At 45.6% G+C, this 19,058-nt stretch overlaps 1 protein-coding gene across 2 annotated transcripts in view; it reads right to left on the bottom strand.

Annotated features, from left to right (window-relative positions):
- Nucleotides 1-19,058, bottom strand: part of MOV10L1 (Mov10 like RNA helicase 1) — a 1,293,514-nt gene that overhangs the window by 1,057,109 nt on the left and 217,347 nt on the right. For both annotated transcript variants that reach the window (XM_078678939.1, XM_078678944.1), the window contains one exon: nucleotides 8,186-8,746. In XM_078678939.1, coding sequence (XP_078535065.1) covers nucleotides 8,186-8,746 — 561 coding nt within the window. The remainder of the gene's footprint in view (nucleotides 1-8,185; nucleotides 8,747-19,058) is intronic.

Here is a 19,058-nt window from a genome sequence, read left to right as displayed (position 1 = left end):
CTTCTTGGAGCTGAGTCAATTGTCCGGTTTTAGGATCCTTTACAAGAGTTTTCTGATTAGGATCCGGTGTAAAAAGTTCTTCTGAGTGGGGCAAATCCTTCGGCGTCGAAGTTTTCGGCTCTGAAGGTTTCTTCGGCACCGAGTCGGTAGCTGGTGTCGAGTCTTTTGACTTAGGAGTGTGCCCTTTTGCAATGTCTTTTACCGGGTGTTTTTTCGGCACCGACGCATGGAATCTGGCGCTTTGGGCGGTTTTTTACTCTGCTCAGAGTGCAGTTTCGGCATCGATGAGCCGCTGCCAGTCTTCGGCGCCGTGTGCTTAGGTGTCGGATCAACGGTTGGCGTAGTAGAGGAATATGGCTTCTTTTTCGGTGTCGGTATAGGATTGGCACGGGGAATAGGCTGGCTCGAGCCCGAGCCGCCTGAAGGCTTAGTGGGCTTCTTTGCCAGGCCCGAACGCGGGGCGTGGGAAGCAGTGTCTCGGTGTGCACCCAGTCCCGAAGGTGAGGATGTGACTGAATCCTTTTTTGAGGGTGTCTAGCAAGGGTTGGGGTCGACGGTCTTACTTACAATCCGTTGAGCTGGAGTGATGTCCTCGACTTGGGAGTCTTCGGCATCTGAGGATCCGATGCGCTCTTCGGCGGGCTGGTGTTCTGGCATGTCGATGCCCTTTTCGAAGATGTCGTCGAGGATCGAAGCTGACGAGCAAGGCATAGTTCTCCGAGCTCATCGGTCCCGAATGGTTTTATTGGAGCGGAATGATGCACACGCCGAACAGTCTTTGGCCTCGTGCTCCAGTGAAAGGCAAAGGTTGCACACCTCATGTAGGTCGGTGTGGGGAAACTTCGACCCACATTGAAGACACTTCTTGAATGGCGTTCTTTCCATGAGCCAGAAAGCAAGGCCTAGCTAGGCCCGATGGCCTTTGTCGACGGCCGGAATAGAAGACTTCGAAGGGGTAGAGAATTGCGTCGATGTAGCACGATTGAAACAATACCGTCTAACTGAGTGAGGATTGCGTACCGAAGGAAAATCGGTTCCAAACTGGAGCGCAGGAAACACATCCAAGCCCAATGGCGGAAAAAAACAATCTGGGGATGGAGCTGATGCCCATGCGCAATGTGGTCCTCAGGAGGAGTCACCTATCTCGTGACTTCCAAAGAACTTTTCAGGACAACAACAAACTGCAAACATCCGGGCCCAACACTAGGTGGCGATCTATGCACAGTGTGCAATCTGCAGCTCATATGCCTCGAACAAACAGTGTTTTGTTTTTGGTAAGAATTGTTATTTCCTCATATACGCTAGGATAAATCACATTGTCTGTAATAATGGCATTGGTGTTCCTCCCCACCAGGGACACGGAAGATTACTAACAAGCATTTGCAATGCAATAGGTCTCCCAGTAATTAAGTTTGAGCTTTTGGCATTGCCGAAATATTGCAACACTAATTGCAATAAAAGTCAATAAATTGTAGGCCATAAAAAAGTGTATTTATTTTTGTAGCAATGGTGGCATGCTGCACTTTAGATGAATATGTTTAAAAGTAAAGTGTGCATACTGCGATTTCTGCAACAGACTGAAAGAAGAACCGACAGACACGCATAGATGGGCGGATGAATAGATGTATGGAAGGACAACGGACTGACAAAGACAAATAATTAACATTAAACTTATAGACAGAAGGGAGAGATAACTGGATTGACATATCAATGTACCAAAACATGGACAAAGGACAGCCACTAGACTGATAAATGAGAGAATGGAATGGGTGGGTACAGGAATTGTATAGAGAAGTACACAGAGAGGCATATCTACAGTAAAAACATAACTGGGCCCTGCCCATCCCCTGGCTGCCTGGATGCCTGCTGGACTGGGAGGCTGGAGGACTTTTCCTTGCTCTCACAGCTGTTATTATTCACACAGCTCTGATGATGCACCTCACGCACGGGGCTGACGCAGTTTCATTCACACAGCTCTGATGATGCACCTTAGGCACGGGCTCACAGCTGTTATTATTCACACAGCTCTGATGATGCACCTCAGGCACGGGCTTACAGCTATTATTCACACAGCTCTGATGATGCACCTTAGCACGGGGCTCACAGCTGTTATTATTCACACAGCTCTGATGATGCACCTCATGCACGGCCTCACAGCGGTTATTGATCACACACAGTGATGACCCCAGGGGCAGCCTGCACCTTCCTACCCTACTGTCTCTGCATATCACAATAAGTCTGGTAATGGGCAAACTGTCTTGGTTGGCATGACATGAGGAAGTCTGGTAATGGGCAAACTGTCCTGATTGGCATGACATGAGTAGGGAAATTTGAAGGAAAAAAAGGCAAAATTCATTTAAACAACCTCTTCCTTGAACTTTGCCAAGCAAACTATTTTAAAAAGACCCATGAAGACGCCCGCCTGATTTTTCCACTATGTGTTAGCAACATATGGGGGAAAAGGCTTAAACAAAGGGCCACAGCTAAAGTGCACTCATTGGATTCAAAACAGAGTTGGTAGGATCCTGGCATCTGACACATTTACACTTCTTAAAACGGCACCAGGGACACAAACATCCAACAATATCCAGTTTGCTGTGAGAATAAGCCATCATTTTCCCTTCGAATATTAAGCAATTTAAATGTTACTGCATGCAAAATGATGGGGGAAAATACATGTACTGTATGCAGCCTATGCAGTAAAATCAGAAACATTGACCGTAGTAATTCCAACTAATTCCCCCACAGTGAGTTATCAGATGCTTTCATTACAAATCCAGATTGCACTTTAACTTCATTTTAAAACACATCAGCACTGCAATATGGTGGCTCGTGAACAGGTAGGTGTACAGTAGGCTGCCAGGAGTTGTGCTTTAAGGGGTAACGTTGGCGCCTCCTGGATCCAGCGGTCACTGGACGGTGATGCGGGCCCTACAGTCATGTCAGAGGCACTGCAGGAGCAGATGGTTATTACATGAGGTCCGGGTAGCTGAGGTGACGAGCATGCCGCCTCTTGCACCACCGCGGCCTGCCTCGTCCTCTCAGAGGTCACCCGGGAAGCGGCCGAACAGTCAAGAAAGACATCAGGTAAAGCTTTTGTTTCAGTTTGTTGTCACAGCAGAAGAAAATAAAGCGGTACACAAAAATATGGCAAATGGAGTCTGAACCTCGGCTACATTCAGTACCCCCTAGTATTGCAGTCATTATGATATTTTCTCTACTCGAGGTGAGCAAGTGGCAGGCACACTGCGCAGGTTTTCTAACTGCCCCTACTACAATAACTGACTTTGCTGACATTTGCAGAAATGTTCTTTTGTTTGCAGCGTGGACTTTCAATGAGAGGGGTGCACATCGGAGTCCTCGTTTCTTATTAACAGTACGATCAGTTTAGGAGGGCAGTAGGGCTTCAGGTTGCAGATATGTATGACTTCCCAGACTTTATTGCTTGATTTTGCTTCCGAAAAAGTATCACTCATAGCCGCTGAAATGTCACTCATAATTACACAAAAATTATGAAAACGTCACACATAGCAATCTGAAACCTTGGCAGATATGAAGGTCTACGTGCTCTTTCGAGACAGTTAACCCCTTTCAACAACACCCCATCTCTCCCAGCCTCACCCCCAAGCCGGGCCCCCTGTGCATGTTAACGGTGCGGCCTTACCTTCGTGTAGAGCTCAGAGGCGGACATCGCGGCGCCTCGTGCCCCCTCCTCGCAGGGTGCACCGGATGGACGGGACTGGAAGCATCTAGGCCCGACTCCTCGCAGGTGGGCCTGTTCTGAACCCTAGTAAGGCCTCCCCCGAGCCCGGCTCCCCGCACTTAAGCCCACCCGAGCCCGGCACCCCGCCTGGCCTCGCTTTGGCGCTGCACGTTGCCCGGGCCTGGCCTGGATGCGCCAGACACCTGCGGGCAATCCGTGATTGACAGGGGCCGCTCGGGGAAACAAGCAGGAGAAATTTATTAACAGGAAAAAACACATGCCCGCCCCAAATAGTGAAGAGCAACGAGGCACAAACGTCCACCGGACACGTCACGAGCGGGACCTCCTGCTCAGCGCGCGAAACTGAAAGCGCGGTGAGAGCGAGACGACGTGAGCCTGCTCAATAGAGCGCGCGTTCACGTGCGCGTGGCCCGCTCAATTCCCTGCGCGCGGCCAGCTCCTGTCCCCTCTCCTGGGGAAGCAGAGTCGCTCACTATAGGTCTCTGGCGAGACCGCGCTTTCGCGCGGTTCAACGCCAGGACACCTAAAAAGCAGTGAAAAAGTTAGTGGTTATGCAATACACTGTGGATAAAGTCATTTCAGATAACATGAAAAGTGGCAATGTTAGCAGACATTTTCAGAGTTCAATCTGGATATATTAATTCTTGTAGTAATTTGTTCCATGCACACCGGTGTTAACAAATAAATGCAATGTAATATGAACTTCTAAATAGAACAGGATTTTGGAGTATGCCGGATATATTCTGTTCTATGGATACTTGCGTCAATAAGAAAATTCCATGCAATATGAATTTCCAAAAGAACAGTTTTTTTAAAAAAATTAAATGGATTATTTATTTTTTCTATAAAATGTATATATAATAAATTCATGGAAAGTAATTTTGTATGTATGTATATTGTCCTGAAGACATCTGCGAGAACAAAACGCGTTAGCTACGGTTTTTACCTTGTCTGACATTTGATTTGTGAATGAACGTTTCAACTATACTAAGGATCACTTCTATAAAACCTTTGTTAATCAATTTGTTAATCTGAATTAAGTGTGCTGGAGCACTGTGTTGTTTTGAAATTAGGAGAATATTTGTATTTCGAGAGACATAGGGGTTTTGAGTCTCCGGTCCCTAGCACCTTGCGCATCTAGATACATAAGACTCTACTAAAGATAGGTGGAATCGGTCTTGCCTCAATCCCCTTTTAATTTGCCTTGTAGTTATGGTCCACCCTCTGTTAGTGAGAGTGAGACTTTGATAAGGGAAATACTGTCTTCAGGTGCAGGAAGTCCCAATCTTGGTCATAAAAATGGAAATAAGACTTTTGGCAAGGATTCTTCTTCCGGTCTTCGAATATTGTAATATCCACTTATCTGTGCCCTTCTCCTGGACCGGAAGTGTTATTGTTCCTCTATTAAAGAAGGGTGATAGCAATTTACCCATTACCTATCAACAAATCGAACTAGTAGACGCTGTGGGTAAACTTTTTAATAGATGCCCTTTGGAGCACCTTAACTCCAGGGTTGAGGATGACGCGATTATTTCTTACGGTGTTCGGCGGTTCTGAATACCTAATTAGGATGCGACCGTACATAGTGCGGTCGAAAACTTCCATTTATCTATGGGAGCTTGTGCAGCGGGCGTCCCATTGAGCAGTGGAAGTTTGTGAACATCCCTGCACCATGGGGTAGGCACCCACACAGTGCAGGGATGTGTAGGGGACAACATAGGTGTCCTCCAGGCCCAAAAGCAGAGGCTGCAACGGGAAGGGGGCTCTGCTAGGGGCCCCCAATGTCGCTTTCAGACAGCCTTTCCATGTTGGAAAGATCGACATGGAATGGCTGTCAAAAACCAACATAATCTTGACGGCGGAAACGCCATCCTCAAGGGATCATGGTGAGCTTTCGACAAGAAAATGAGTTGCATTCAATCAGAGACGGAAACGGCGACGCTGTGACGAGTAGGAGCAGGGAGGCCGAATAAATCTATAGAGAGCGCAGTGGACAAAAACAAATAGAACGAGAGGACATCCCCCACAAATTCATGTGCGCCATTCTCGACCTAAATATCATCGGCTGCAGCGGCTTGCCCTAACTAAAATAGAAAGGAAGCTCTACAGCCCATAGACTACGGTGGCTCCCTCGCACAGTGTGAAAGGCCAGACATTCGACTTTATAAGAGATATCTCTAGACTAAAGTCCAGCAAAGGCCAACAGATCGTATAAGACAGGGGCACGATATACCACTAAAACTCAAGTGGACTCAAACAAAGATTTGTTAAAAAGAATCGGTCCTGAAGAAGGTGTCTTATTGAGAAAAACCGAAACGCCGCGTCGACTTAACCTGTGATTCTTGATACTATGTATCTTATTTTAAGACTTACCTGTGATTCTGTGATGATATGTACCTTATGTTATTTAGGAGAATGAATTTGTGATTTTTTATGTTATGTACTCTATTTTAATTAGGATACACTGTACAAGATTATATTGAACGATTACCTTCATGTTTGTTTTTATTGTTGTTTTTAATATTATGAAATGATTCAGATCATACGAAATAAGAATAAAATTATAAGTTTTTACCAGAAATTATCCGTATTAGTTTATATTACTGTCACTCTGTGTCCACAAATGACATCTGCATAATTTTGAACATATCTGCTGAATGTAGTTAAGTGTGGTGGATCAGCTTGACACCAGATAGTTGTTGCCAGTTGTTGCAAACCTCATGAGACAGATAGACTCTGGTCTCACTACACTGTATAATACTCAGAGGTACAAACAATACTTCCACTGCACAATAGGCCCTTTGGCCTGTAAAAGTGGGACACCCCTTGTTTTATTACCTATGAATGACCTGTTCTTCACAAGAACTCAGAGCTCAATGAGGTATCCAAAATGCACTGATCTAAGGGACTCAATGTGCTCCTTCTCCCTAGGACCTTTTATTAGTTATGGAAGAGGTGGACCTCTAGAGTCTCTGGCTACTATACTTTACCTCCAAGCTGCTCTAGACCAACCATGTTAGAGGACTGGAAGATTCAAATCATCCAAAACACAGATGTTATGTGATATCCTGAATGTTATCTATTCTTCTTACTGCTTAGCGTCTTTCACTCACCAACAAAAAAGGTTTCAATCACCCTACATTTGACATCCTTTGAGGATACAGACTTAACAGAAGATATCTTCCCTTTTTAATACCTGGAAAGCTTGCGTTTTTAGTCATTATGGGCCATATGTATCATAGTTCCGTTTTGCGAATTCCAAATAGCGATTTTTAAGGAATCGCTATTTAGAAATCGCAAAACAGTATGTATGTACAAAATCGCTTCTTTTTAGCGATTCCTTACCATTCCTAATTTGCGATTAGCAAATTGCTAATCGCAAATTACCCATTCATTTCTATGGGCCAGGAGGCCCATAGGAAATTTGCGAATAGCAATTTGCTAATCGCAAATTAGGAATATTTTCAAGGGTGCAGGGGTGTCTCAAGAACACCCTGCAGCACCCCTGAAAATGACATGTGGGGGCATATGGCGCACATACATGCCCTAAGGGCATGTATGAGCGTCATATGGCACCTTTGGTTTTTTTGAGAATTGCTTTTTATAAGAATTCGCAACTTACCACCAACTAGAAGTTGGTGGTAATTTGCGAATCCTTATGGGCATTTTTGCATAATTCTTTCTTTGATACATTGCATTTAAGGAATCGCAAAATCTGCGATTCCTTAAGTGCAATTGCAAAAATAGGAATAGCAAATTTTGTGATTCCTTATTTTGCAGCAGAAATGTTACATACATACCATTTAGCAAATTAGCATTAGCAAAGGCCGAAATTCTGCGAATTTCGGCCTTTGCAATTGCTAATTAGCTTGATACATATGGCCCTATACTTCTACTCTTTAGACCTTCCAAACCTGTTTGAGTTAGTAAATAAGAAGAATCAGTGCTGTAACGCTCCTGCCTGCAAAATGCGACAAGGGGTCTAAATCACTCCCAAATCTCACAGATCTTCATTGGTCATTATTGGAAAGGAGTTCCTTTGAACCGTATGGGGAGGGAGGGGGGTGGCAAAATGGCTGGTGGCCCCACTTCACTGAAGGGATTATGTTATGCCCTTGAGAATAATATAGGATGTATCGCTTTTCCCAAACACTGTTCTTGAATGGACTCGACAGCACACACTAAATCCATGGCTATACAAGTTTAATAAGAGTCACGAAATGCAACCACTAAATTGCCTATGTGACAAGGATATCAGATCAAAGAATCAAGTGTCATGAAAGCACCCCTTCCATTGCAGACAGCATCAACCTTTTGGTGATGAAATATAAGGGACTGAATCCAAAAACAATAAACAGCACTATAGTTGCACAAGTGCGTATGCTCCCGAGCCTTCTTGCCACTTAGTCTTAAACACATTTTGGTTGCATTTTCATCAACATTCAGCAAAGTGATGCTTACCTTGCTTCACATGTGATCACAACTGACATTTTTCCACCAGGAACAATAATTACTGGTCCGCCAACATCTGGACTCTGTTGCACTTCCATGTTAATTCCTCTTTTTTCCATGTTAATTCCTCTTTCACAACAATCTCCCATATATACACTTCTGACTTCTGCTTTGGAATATTTTTCATGCAATTTTGTGGATTGTAGTGCTGTAGAATCCTCTCTTTGCGGAGACAATGGGGGTGTAACTAGTAAGGGTGCAAGTGGGTAAGAAAGCCCTAGATGTAAAGGTGAAATGGTAGAACACCTAGTTATATATGAAGACATTAGGCCAAACGTGTTGGCCCTTCCAAGAAGTGGGACACTTGTTGGCATTTCTCGTTGCAGGGCGTTATCATCAAAGACGTCAAATTGTCCAGCATCATCTTTGAAGGAAATCGCACTACTCTGTAGGGCGGAATGAGCTGAGGGTTTCTCATCTTGTTTTGGGAGTTGAAATCGGAACTGATTTTCTTTTTTCACATTTGCAAATTTGCAGGATATCAGATTATGAGGTGCATCACCTTTGTTCCTGAAACCAACATTTTGAATGAGATTAACATAATTGTAGATGAATCTTTCTGTACAATAAATGACAGGCATCAATACAGTATCAATATACAGGACTGGCACCAGATGATACAAAATTCACAGTGATATCATCAATAATGTCGGTGTTATTATGATTTAATGTCACTAGTACAATTATCCCATCATGGGTCAGGATCATGAGAACTGCAATACCTCTAAGACAGGTCTTTTGAACAAATTTGGACCTTGAAAACACAATTTATATGCTTAGAGTTTGTAACCTATACAGCCAACTACTAGAAGTTACAATTGTCAAATAATAAATAAAACTGAGGAAACAGTTAATTTTCCGGCTCATTCGTTTTGTTTTTCGAACACAGCAGAAACAAAGATGACACCATTATCTATATTGTTATTCATAAATAAAGTGATGAAAATAATAGACACATTAAAAACCCTTCGCGTCGTAGCTGCCTTATTTTTATAATCTGTTACATTTGCTAAGAGAAAAAATCCTACTAAGATAAGGCATATGACAGTGCAGGCTAAAAATTTACCACTGAAAAGGGCTCTTTTCCAGAGAACAATGAGGAAGATATATTTCTATGTTTGGCAGATTTGAGCTGTAGTAACATCAAAGGTTCACTAAGCAGCAGGGTGGTAGATAGCCTTTCATGATTTTGACACATGCAATTACACTAATGTCTTTAAGGAATTAAATCTCCCTCTCGATTAATGTACACAGATCGCATGAGCTGAAGGGAGGATGCTGATATAGAGTGGGTCACACTCTGATCCGTGCAATGCCAAATTGCAAATGGTCATTCAATATGGATTAATTTGTTCTAAAATTGCTGCCTGATTGCATTACAAACTCTTCTCTGCAATGTTAAAATGACCAAATGTTACTATTCTTAATTATTTTATCAATCTTTTATGATTTGATTTAAAGTATATTTACACACACTGATAATTATAGACAGAATACCTGCATGAACAACGTTGCGTGGTAGCGACAACATACATTAACTGTCTTTAAGAATCAAATCTGTGTCATTCTCGGGTGTACAAGTAGGGCATCCGTATTGGTTACATTGACCAAGATCCTGCTTACAGTCATTTTTTAAAGAAAGTTTTACTTCACAATAACTACTCACCCATTTCCAGTAAAGGAACAACAGAAAGTGAGTTACTGTGAAGGTTGTACCTTTGTTCAAAGAAATAAGAGTACAGCTCCAGATGAAAAGAATAAACTCAAAATGCATCAAGTGATCATATATTGCATTTCACAGTTGGGGAGGGGGGACTGGTGACTTACTCATTATTACTATGTTAGACATTTAATGGAATTTCATTACAAGACAGAAACACGTTTGAATAATTTGTTCATTTAGTAGATCAAAAATTCGAATTGGTAGTTTAACTGTGATGTACATTATTCTATACTTGAAATTATTATTTATTTTTTTGTGCCTTTTAAATATCTTTATTTTCAAACTAATTTTAGAATTTAAAAGCACATTGCCTTCTTGTTGTTGTGATTGCATCAGTCAGAGGTTCAAACCATGTCTGAGTGGTGACAAATGTTCAATTTGCATCAACGTGCTTACTAAATACCTTTTGTTGTGTTAGATTATATTGGACTTCTTAACACCACAATTACTGAAGGAAAAGTATATCAGTGCAATGAGCAGTTGAGAGAAGATGGCCAGTAGTAAAAGAACGAATAGGTGTTTAACAACTTACAAAAGGCAAGATGGAAATCGTTTTTAGGATTCACTAGCGTCGCAGCGCATGCGCTGCCCGCTTGCGAGATCTATTGTCGTTGGTTTTCTTTTGGAAGTGGGGTGGAAGCTCAGCCTTCGCTTTTCATTTGTGCACATCACTCTTTATGTAAAACGCTTGCATTTCATTTGAAGAGAGGCTTTTTGGTCCCCTCCCTGGCTCCTTTCCGGCTCGCCCACCCGGACTGGAGATTGAGCACACGCACGGCGTCTCTTATGCCCGCGCACTTTTCGCAGCCGGTTGTGGTTTTTCAGCGGATGACACAATCTTTATCGGTGTTCAAGCATTCTTGCTAAATGAAACTCAAATGTGCTGCAAAGGGACAAGGGTCAATGTACCGCAATCAGTTTCTGAGCTGCTGCTTGCCAACCCTTGGCGGAAGTTCTTGTACGTGAATATCTTTCCCTTGGCCTTTAACTGCAGCAACTGGAGAGGGTTCCATGCATTAGAAGTTGTGGGAATTCCAGACAGCGCTCATGTAAGAGGAAAGTAGGGCTAGAGAGAAGTAACTTGTTAAATATTAACTGCAGGTGTGTGAAGCTGTTTGACAAGGCATGATGGAGTTCTAGTGAAGCTTGATATGTGCTTTTTTTTGCCGTCAAGGCACTTTAGAGAAAGTGCTGCGAAGCGGCTTTTTCCATCTCGGTGGGGCTGGAGAGGGCTGCAGTCACATACACCAGTCTCGAAGCTCTGTCTCCAGACACAAGGAGAACTGTTCTTTTAACTACAAAGGTGTCTACATGGTCGGAGGCCATTATAAATGAAGAAGTAGGTCTGTTTTTAGGACTGGCATGTCTGTTACCATCTCTTTCCAATGGATGGAGCGTGGGCTCTGGCTTCGTACGGGCAAGACATTTCCCCTCACAGCTTTCTATTGGCAGTGTGTATATAATTCAGCCTCCCACAGATTGTTTGCTTTACAGTACATGAGGGAATGTTTTACATCTCAAAGCACCGTGAATCATCCCACATTAAATCCGTGTTTCATTTATGCTTGTACTTGGTACACAGAGAACAAACTTTTCTGATTTTTATTTTTTTTGCTTGTTTCACTACGTAGTCTATTTTTTTACGTTTTAGCCGGGACTCAACATGCAGGCTGGACATATTTCCTCAAGTTTTAAGTTACGCCGTATACGCTGTGGATGCTGAACGAGTGTGGGGTCTGCGTAGCGTAGCCCACAAGGATCGAAATGAGCCCACAGTAGGTATCAGGGCACAGTGTACCCCTGAGGCCTCTTGGCGCTAGCGCCACTGCTCCTGCTGCGCAATGAAAGCCACTTTCTTCCTACCTTCTGTAGGGGTTCTCGGACATGCTGCTAATCTGTGGGAGACGACGGACGTCGGACGTAAAGCGTAAGCTTCCCGGTGTCGGCATCGATGAAATGCTCCGACCGCTCTTCCAATAAAGGTTCTCGATGGCCTAAACTCCCAGCCGGGTGAGTTGGCTTCGACACCGCAGAGTCCTTGGGCACCGACCGTGGTGCAAAGGCCTTCGGCGCCACCTTTGGCGGCAACGTGTAGAGGATCGGCATCGACGTCTTTTTCAAGGGGACGGCTGACTTCGGTGCGGAAGGTGTGTTCGGTTCCGATGCTGAAGCCTTGTCCTTAATTCGCCTGAGGGAGTCCGAGACCTGCTTCGTAAAGGAAGCGGATGGTTTCGTCGAGCCGACCGATGACCTCGGTCCGCCCCCAGGGGAAGACCCGAGCGTCGATGACTTCTGTTTGTCTGTTCGAGGCGCAGGAGCATCCTTGACCGGTGCGCTTCGATCTTTGTCCACGGCCGCAGACGTCGATGCCGACTGTTTCGGATCGGCAGCTTTGACTTTTTGCATCGGGACCCCAGACTTTGCCTCGGCGCCCTTGGCCGACTTCGACTCGACAGGCCTCTTGCTTTTCGGCTCGACAGACTTGTCTGATGTAGGCTCGACAGCCTTCTTGGATGTCGGCTCGACCGCCTTGCTTGACACCGGCTCGACGGCCTTCTTCGAGCTTTGCTCCTTGACCACTTTCGGCACCTTTGCGTGGTCGACAGCTTTCTTTGGCTTCGAGGCCTCCGAAGACGCTGGCGTCGATGTTGGAGCAGACGTCTTCGGTTTCGATGGCGCCTCGGCCATCTTTGTTTTCGTCGACACCGATGGTTTCAGTTTCAATTTTGACAATGGCGGCTCCGCTGAGGTGTCCGTAGCCGGGCCGGAAGGCGGGGCCGTGGATCTTGGTGTAAGGTCTTGGGTAAGGCCGTGTGGCGATCCCTCGACCTGAGCCTTTGTAAGTGTACGAACGGGGCATAGCTCTTCCTCCGAGCTATCTTCCATGGCCCCATATGCTTCGTCGTCGTCCCCTACCTCATCGACGACTTCCTCTAGGTCTTGGCCTTCGACGTCCGCTTCGTAGTCGGACTCTACTACCCCCGATTGAGGTGAAATCTGCAGTTGAAGCTCTTGCTCGTCTGCCTCCGCGTCGTCGAAGATGTCCACCGGTGCCGGAGCCGATCGCTGGGCCTCGAGGCGCGCCACGCGCCGCATCTTAATCGTTTTCTTCGATCGAAACCTGGAACAGGCCATACACTTGGCCTCGTCGTGGTCCGGCGACAGGCACTTATTGCACACTGGATGGACGTCAATGTGTGGGTACTCGGAACCACACACTGGACAGTTCCATGCCGTCGAAGTCTTGCTGCGTCGACTGGGCCTCGATCACCGAAGAGTCAAACGACAACCCGGATATCCGACTCGACGAGTTGGAATATAGTCGGGCACCGAACGCAAACAATACCGACGGTTCGAAGAAGGCCTTTTGGCCTTGAAAAAGTTCTATAACGATTCCGAACAGGAGTATCGAAATCACATCCGAACCCAATGGCGGAAAAAAACAATCTGGGGATGGAGTCGATGCCCATGCGCACTGTAGTCCAGGGGAGGAGCCACCTATCTCGTGATACTTCGAAGACTCTTCCAGGACAACAATGTGCAATCATCCGGACCCAACACTAGGCGGCGATCTATGCTATAGATATTAATTCAGCAGCCCACATGCCTCGAACTCTAAGTTTAAGAACCATAGCGACCTGTAGGAGCCGCATAGCAGGGGATCCTTCCCAGGTTTCGGGAGTAGAACAATCACAGCCTCACGTAACGTGGGAGGGAGCTCATTCCGCTCCAAGGCTTCATTGTAGACCTAACACACTTAATAGTAGTCATTTGTTTACACTACTATTTTTGCACTCTTTTATTGGTTTGGGAGTGAAGAGGTGCACATTAAAAGCCTTTTACCCCTTCAATATCCAATTTTATCTGTTGAATACACACTTTTTCACTAATTGTTTTCTCCACGTTCTTTGCACTGCTTTACAGTTGTCACCTTATACCCTCATACACCATAGCAATCACTGGGCCTGACAGGCCAGATTAGGCTTATACATCTGCCAATCTGCTGTGGGTATTCAATCTTACCTTCATGGTGTGAAGGGTCCCAGATGATGAAGGGCGGTTTCGGTTGATGACTGATGGGAATTTTTTCACATAGAAGGAATACCCTAGGCGTGATTTCACTAGTTCATATCATTAGTTGAGATCACTTCTCTTGCACAGATACATAGTTAGTTGCTTGCCTTTTTTCTGACCCATTGCTACTTTTTGTTGGTGTAATTGTTAAGTTAGGGGTGGTAGCAATGTTTAGTCGTTAAACATCCCCTAGGACCCTCATCTTACCTGTTGAGTTCATGTTCATTGTAGACCTCCAGCAGTTTGAGAGCCAGTAGATCTTTGTAGGTCTTTGTAAGCTTTGTAAAAGTCACCTGTGAAGCCATCAAGGCCTGGTGCAGTAGAGCCTTTGAGAGCTTCGATCGCGCTGATGATCTCATCAGTGGAAAAGAGCTCTGCCAAAAAGTCCTGCATGTATTTTTCTAGGTACACAAAGGCTATTTCTGAAAAATAGTCTTCCCGTTAGGCCGAGGTGTGTGTAGTTTTGGAAGTATATAATGCGCTATATTATGTAAGGAATTCTTCTCTGATACCAGCCGTGTCAGTGAAGAGTTGTCTTGTCTGGGATTTGAGTTCCATGATGTAGGATTTTCCATAGGGGGTCTCAATAGTCGTGCCAGTGTGCCCTGGTCGTTCCCCCTCGCCGTATCGGCGGGCGATGGCGTGTTTACTCAAAAAGTGTATTTCCCTGTCTGTCGTCTCGAGAAATTCTGTGAGTAGTGCCAGGCGACGTCTGGTACCATCAGGTAGAGGGGAGTGTCATTGTGCATGATCTATAGCATCTAGATGTTGTTCTAAGCGACTTAGCATCCCACTTAGATCTTTCAACGCGCCTGCATGTTTTGAGATGGTAATTCCCCTGATGAAAGCTTTAAATGCCTCCCAAAGAACTGCCCAGGAGTCTACCGATCCAGTGTTTATTTCAAAATATTCAATTATAGCCTCTCTGATCTCATTGAAAAATAGGTCACCAGTCAAGGCCCTACCCGGAAACCGCCGCTGCTTCTCGTGACCCTCAGGCCTGGTGATGTGGAGTTGTAGTATCACAGGGGAATGGTCAGAATATGTCTGGGGAGCGTTGTGGTAGAGGTGTACCATGTAGCTATGCCTGGGGAGTATAACCAATAGTCTAACTTAGTCCAGGTGTTGTGTTGTGCCGAGTAATGCGTGTAAGAGCTAACCATAGGGTTGCGACAGGCTCCAGATGTCAAACAAATGTAATGAGTCGCGCAGTTCTGTTAGTGCACGTTGTGCTCAATGTTTGGTGTCTGGGGCAGTGGAGGAGCTTTCTAAGGTGGGGTGTAATAAAATATTAAAGTCTCTGCCCATCAATATGAGATTTGCACCCGAGCAGAGAACCAGAGTTTGAAGATCATGGAAATATTCTGGACTATCAGTGTTGGGGCATATAAACATACCAACGTGACGGTGTGGCCAAGTAATTTCCCAGTCACTATGATGTGACGGCCTTCTGCATCGCAGTGAGAACTAGGAAAGTGGAAAGGGAGCCGCTTGTGTATTAATATTGCTGTACCGCGAGCATATGAGCTGTACCTGGCGAAGAAACGATGAGGGCCCCAACTAGCTAAAAAATGACTATACGAGGGTTTAGAGAGGTAAGTTTCCTGCAGAAACACCACGTCTATGTGGTGCCTATGTAGGCATTGAAGTACATGTTTTCCCTTTTTAATATTGTGGAGGCCCCTTACATTCCAGGTAATTAGGGAGAGACAGGTGTGGTCGGCCGAGTCAGGAGGCATTGTCCTTACTTTGGTAGAGGTGGAGGAGCGGTATGACAGTTATGGAGAAGTATAGCACAAATGTAGCAACAGACTTTTTTGGAAATGTAACCTCGCAGAAACAGATCCGTGAATAATTCCCAACCCCCTCCCTCCACCCAACCTCACACCAGTAGGCGTCAGGAACACACCCCATCGAACTATAACTCAATGTATCCAGTAAACATCCTAGTTGTAAATGCCAACATACAATATGATGCATTACCATCAAGAAACAAAACAACATGAGTAACTCTCAGGGAGGTGGCAACGGCCCATCAGCCTCCAGTATTTTAAATTTCCTGTCCAGGATATATAATCTGTCAATACATATTAAAATAAGTCTGTTTTAAATAGACTGCAGTTCCCAGCAAAGAGAGCACGTTATTACATGGAGAAGAGGTTAATGCTGGCGACTGAACCGTTATGAGGGGGATAGAGCCAGGGCAGGGTCCCCTCGGTTTGCTGTTTTCTTTGTAGGTCTTACAAAATTCCTGGACTGCAGTAAGTGACTCAAAGATGCGAGAGCGGCCATTGACATCCACCCGTAGGCGGGCCAGATATAAAAGACCATATCGAAGGCCTAGGTTTCGAAGGGTAGCCTTCACCCCGTTGTACTTTCGCTGAGCTTCTTCCACCATGGTAGTGAAATCGGGGTATAGTGTGATTGTTGAGCCCTGCCAGACCGTCTCACGTCGCTCACGAGCCAGACGGAGTGCTGTATCTCTGTCTCTGTAGTTCATGCGTCTAGCAATTATGGGTCTCGACTGGCAGCCAGGATTAGGTCGCGGACCTAGGGAGTGGTGCACACGCTCTACAACGAACCCTGGGGTGAACGAGTCTTTTCCAAAGTGGTTGTTGAGGAGTGACTCCACAAAGAGGTCTATGCGTCCAACGTTGGTGGATTCGGGAACTCCGAGAATGCGCAGATTATTGCCCATGCTACGCAATTCAAGATCTTCAGTCTTTATAGCCATGTCCTTGAGGATTCTTTCCATCCAGTCCAAGTGTTTGGTGGATTGCGCTGCACCATCCTTGAGGTCCGATGTCCTCCCTTCCACTGTGTACAATCGGCGATCATGGGTGTCCAGTCTGGCCCCCAAGGTATCCAGCCTCTCTTCTGGTAAGTCAAATCTGCCATCCAAGGCCTTGAATCCCGCTCGGAGCTCTGCAACTAGGGAAGACTTAGTAGCGGTAGGCCGGAAGTGTGGGCTGCGTCCTGGCATCCCTCCGCCATGGTGACGTCGTGTTCACTGGGTTTTTCCGCAGGTTTGTCAAAGGTTAACAGTCGCTGCTTAGGGTCTTTACAGCCCATTCCTCCTAGTGAAATTACTTGGGGGAGACAGTGCTGGTATACGGCAGCCCACCGGCGACTCAGCTGGGCATGAAATGGGCTTCAACACCAACTGGGCCTCAGCAAGAGCACAAGTGAGAGGAAGCGCCCACTAGTGTGGCCCCAGGCAATATCAAGAGACTGTATGGGTGTGCCGCAGAAACCGAGAAAGCTGTGGGGTGCAGCCATGCTGCAAATAGAACTGGTCAGAGAGACTGAGCTGCTCCAGGGGACAGGTAAGATGTAGTGAGGCTGATGCGGTGGTCAGAGGGGCCTCTTGAGCTTTCCCGGGTGTCCAACTCTCCCCAAAATGGCAGCCGCAGTGCTGGCTCCCCTCAGGCTTATCTCGCGGCTCCTGAACGCCATCCGACAGGGCGTTCAGGCAGGTCCGGTGTGGCGGACCCCGTCGCGTGTTGTACCCGCCGGCGGTGGGGACCGGCAGCCACGTTCCCCCCCCCCCAGTAGAGGCAATTGATCGGCCGGATGGCAGCCTCCCTTGTGGCCCGCGGTCCCGGTCACCGCAGGGCCTCTGTGAATCTGGACAGCCTCGTGCGCACAGACCGGACCCAGCAGGGATCCGAGGCACGCCGAGGATAAGGCAGCTGATGAGGCGGGGTAGGTTAGGTAGCAAAGCGCCACAGTCACCAGGTTTGGAGTCCAGGCTGGGGTCGCTCATCGTCAGTCTCTTCGGCTTCAGGTCTCGCTCGAGGTCGGGGATTTGCAGGCCGCACCAGGGAGTTCGCTGGATCATCCTGGGTAGCCCCGCCCCCGACATGAACGGGCATCCAAAACTGCAGATTTTACGCAGCCTCAACGAGTCGCCTGTGGTATATACATCTTTCTTCCATCTTTATTAATTTGTTAGAACGTACACGTCATCCTGCATTGTAGCATCATTTTTAGAATTGTGGTATGTAACTTACTACTTGCTGATGTATGGGATTTTGTTTGAATGTCAGAGAAGCGGTTGGAGCGGACAGGACGCTTGAGCCTGTGCACCAGTGGGTCTTACTTTGGCGCTTAAAATAAATATTTTATTATTATCAAGACTCCATCACTTCTTACAATGGCAATGAGGTTCCTTTAAGCTGTGCCGACCCACTGTGCTTATTATAATTTGGTCATGTTCGCTGAAGAGGAAGTTTGATTAAACTTCATTCTTTCCTGCTGTGAAAATTGGCTTCGCACTGCTCGTGTTTTGATTGCAGAGGATTATCTGGTCAACTACTTTGAGGTACTGTTTTTACTTACTTCTCTGAAGGAAAACTGAAGAGCCGTTCTCGCTTGTGACTTTGCTCGCGCTTTGGAATTCTCATGCGCATTGAGCTACTCACGTGAGACCGACGTATTGCATAGTTAAGGTTGCCTAGAGAGCACTTGGAGTCTCACTCTAGCAACACGTAAGGAGCGGCCATATTGGAAGGACGTCCCACGCATGCAACGTAGCGGCCATATTTAATGTTCACTTTGCTTTCTTCGGAACAGATGGTCAGCTGATTTACGAGCTGGATGATCGTGTTTCACGATCGTTCGTCATTTTTTTTTCATTTAATGTTGGCTGTTTGGCAAATTCAGTGATTCACACACTCCTGCTCATAAAATATAAAATTGAAAGGCAGACTTAATTTCTTTTTTATACAACGAGCAATTTGAAGCACAGTGATATGGACACTTGATTCTTTTTTTTTAAAAAAGGGGAAAGTGCATATTGTTATTTATTGAAAGTGCCTATTCTCATTTATTTCCTGCAACAGTGATATGCACGCTAATCTACAATAATGTTTCAAGTTACGTAAAAGCTACATTCTACTTTATTTTAAAGGTGCATATTTGCGTGAAAGTTCTACAACAGTGATATGCACACTTTTATAGATTTCTTGTGTTTCTTTATACTGTGATTTTTAATATTTTAGTTTCTTTTAATTTTTTTAAATT

Source organism: Lissotriton helveticus, chromosome 1_1 (genome assembly GCF_964261635.1).
Source record: "Lissotriton helveticus chromosome 1_1, aLisHel1.1, whole genome shotgun sequence".
Taxonomy (NCBI): domain Eukaryota; kingdom Metazoa; phylum Chordata; class Amphibia; order Caudata; family Salamandridae; genus Lissotriton; species Lissotriton helveticus.
This window is presented reverse-complemented; position numbering and strand designations above follow the sequence as displayed.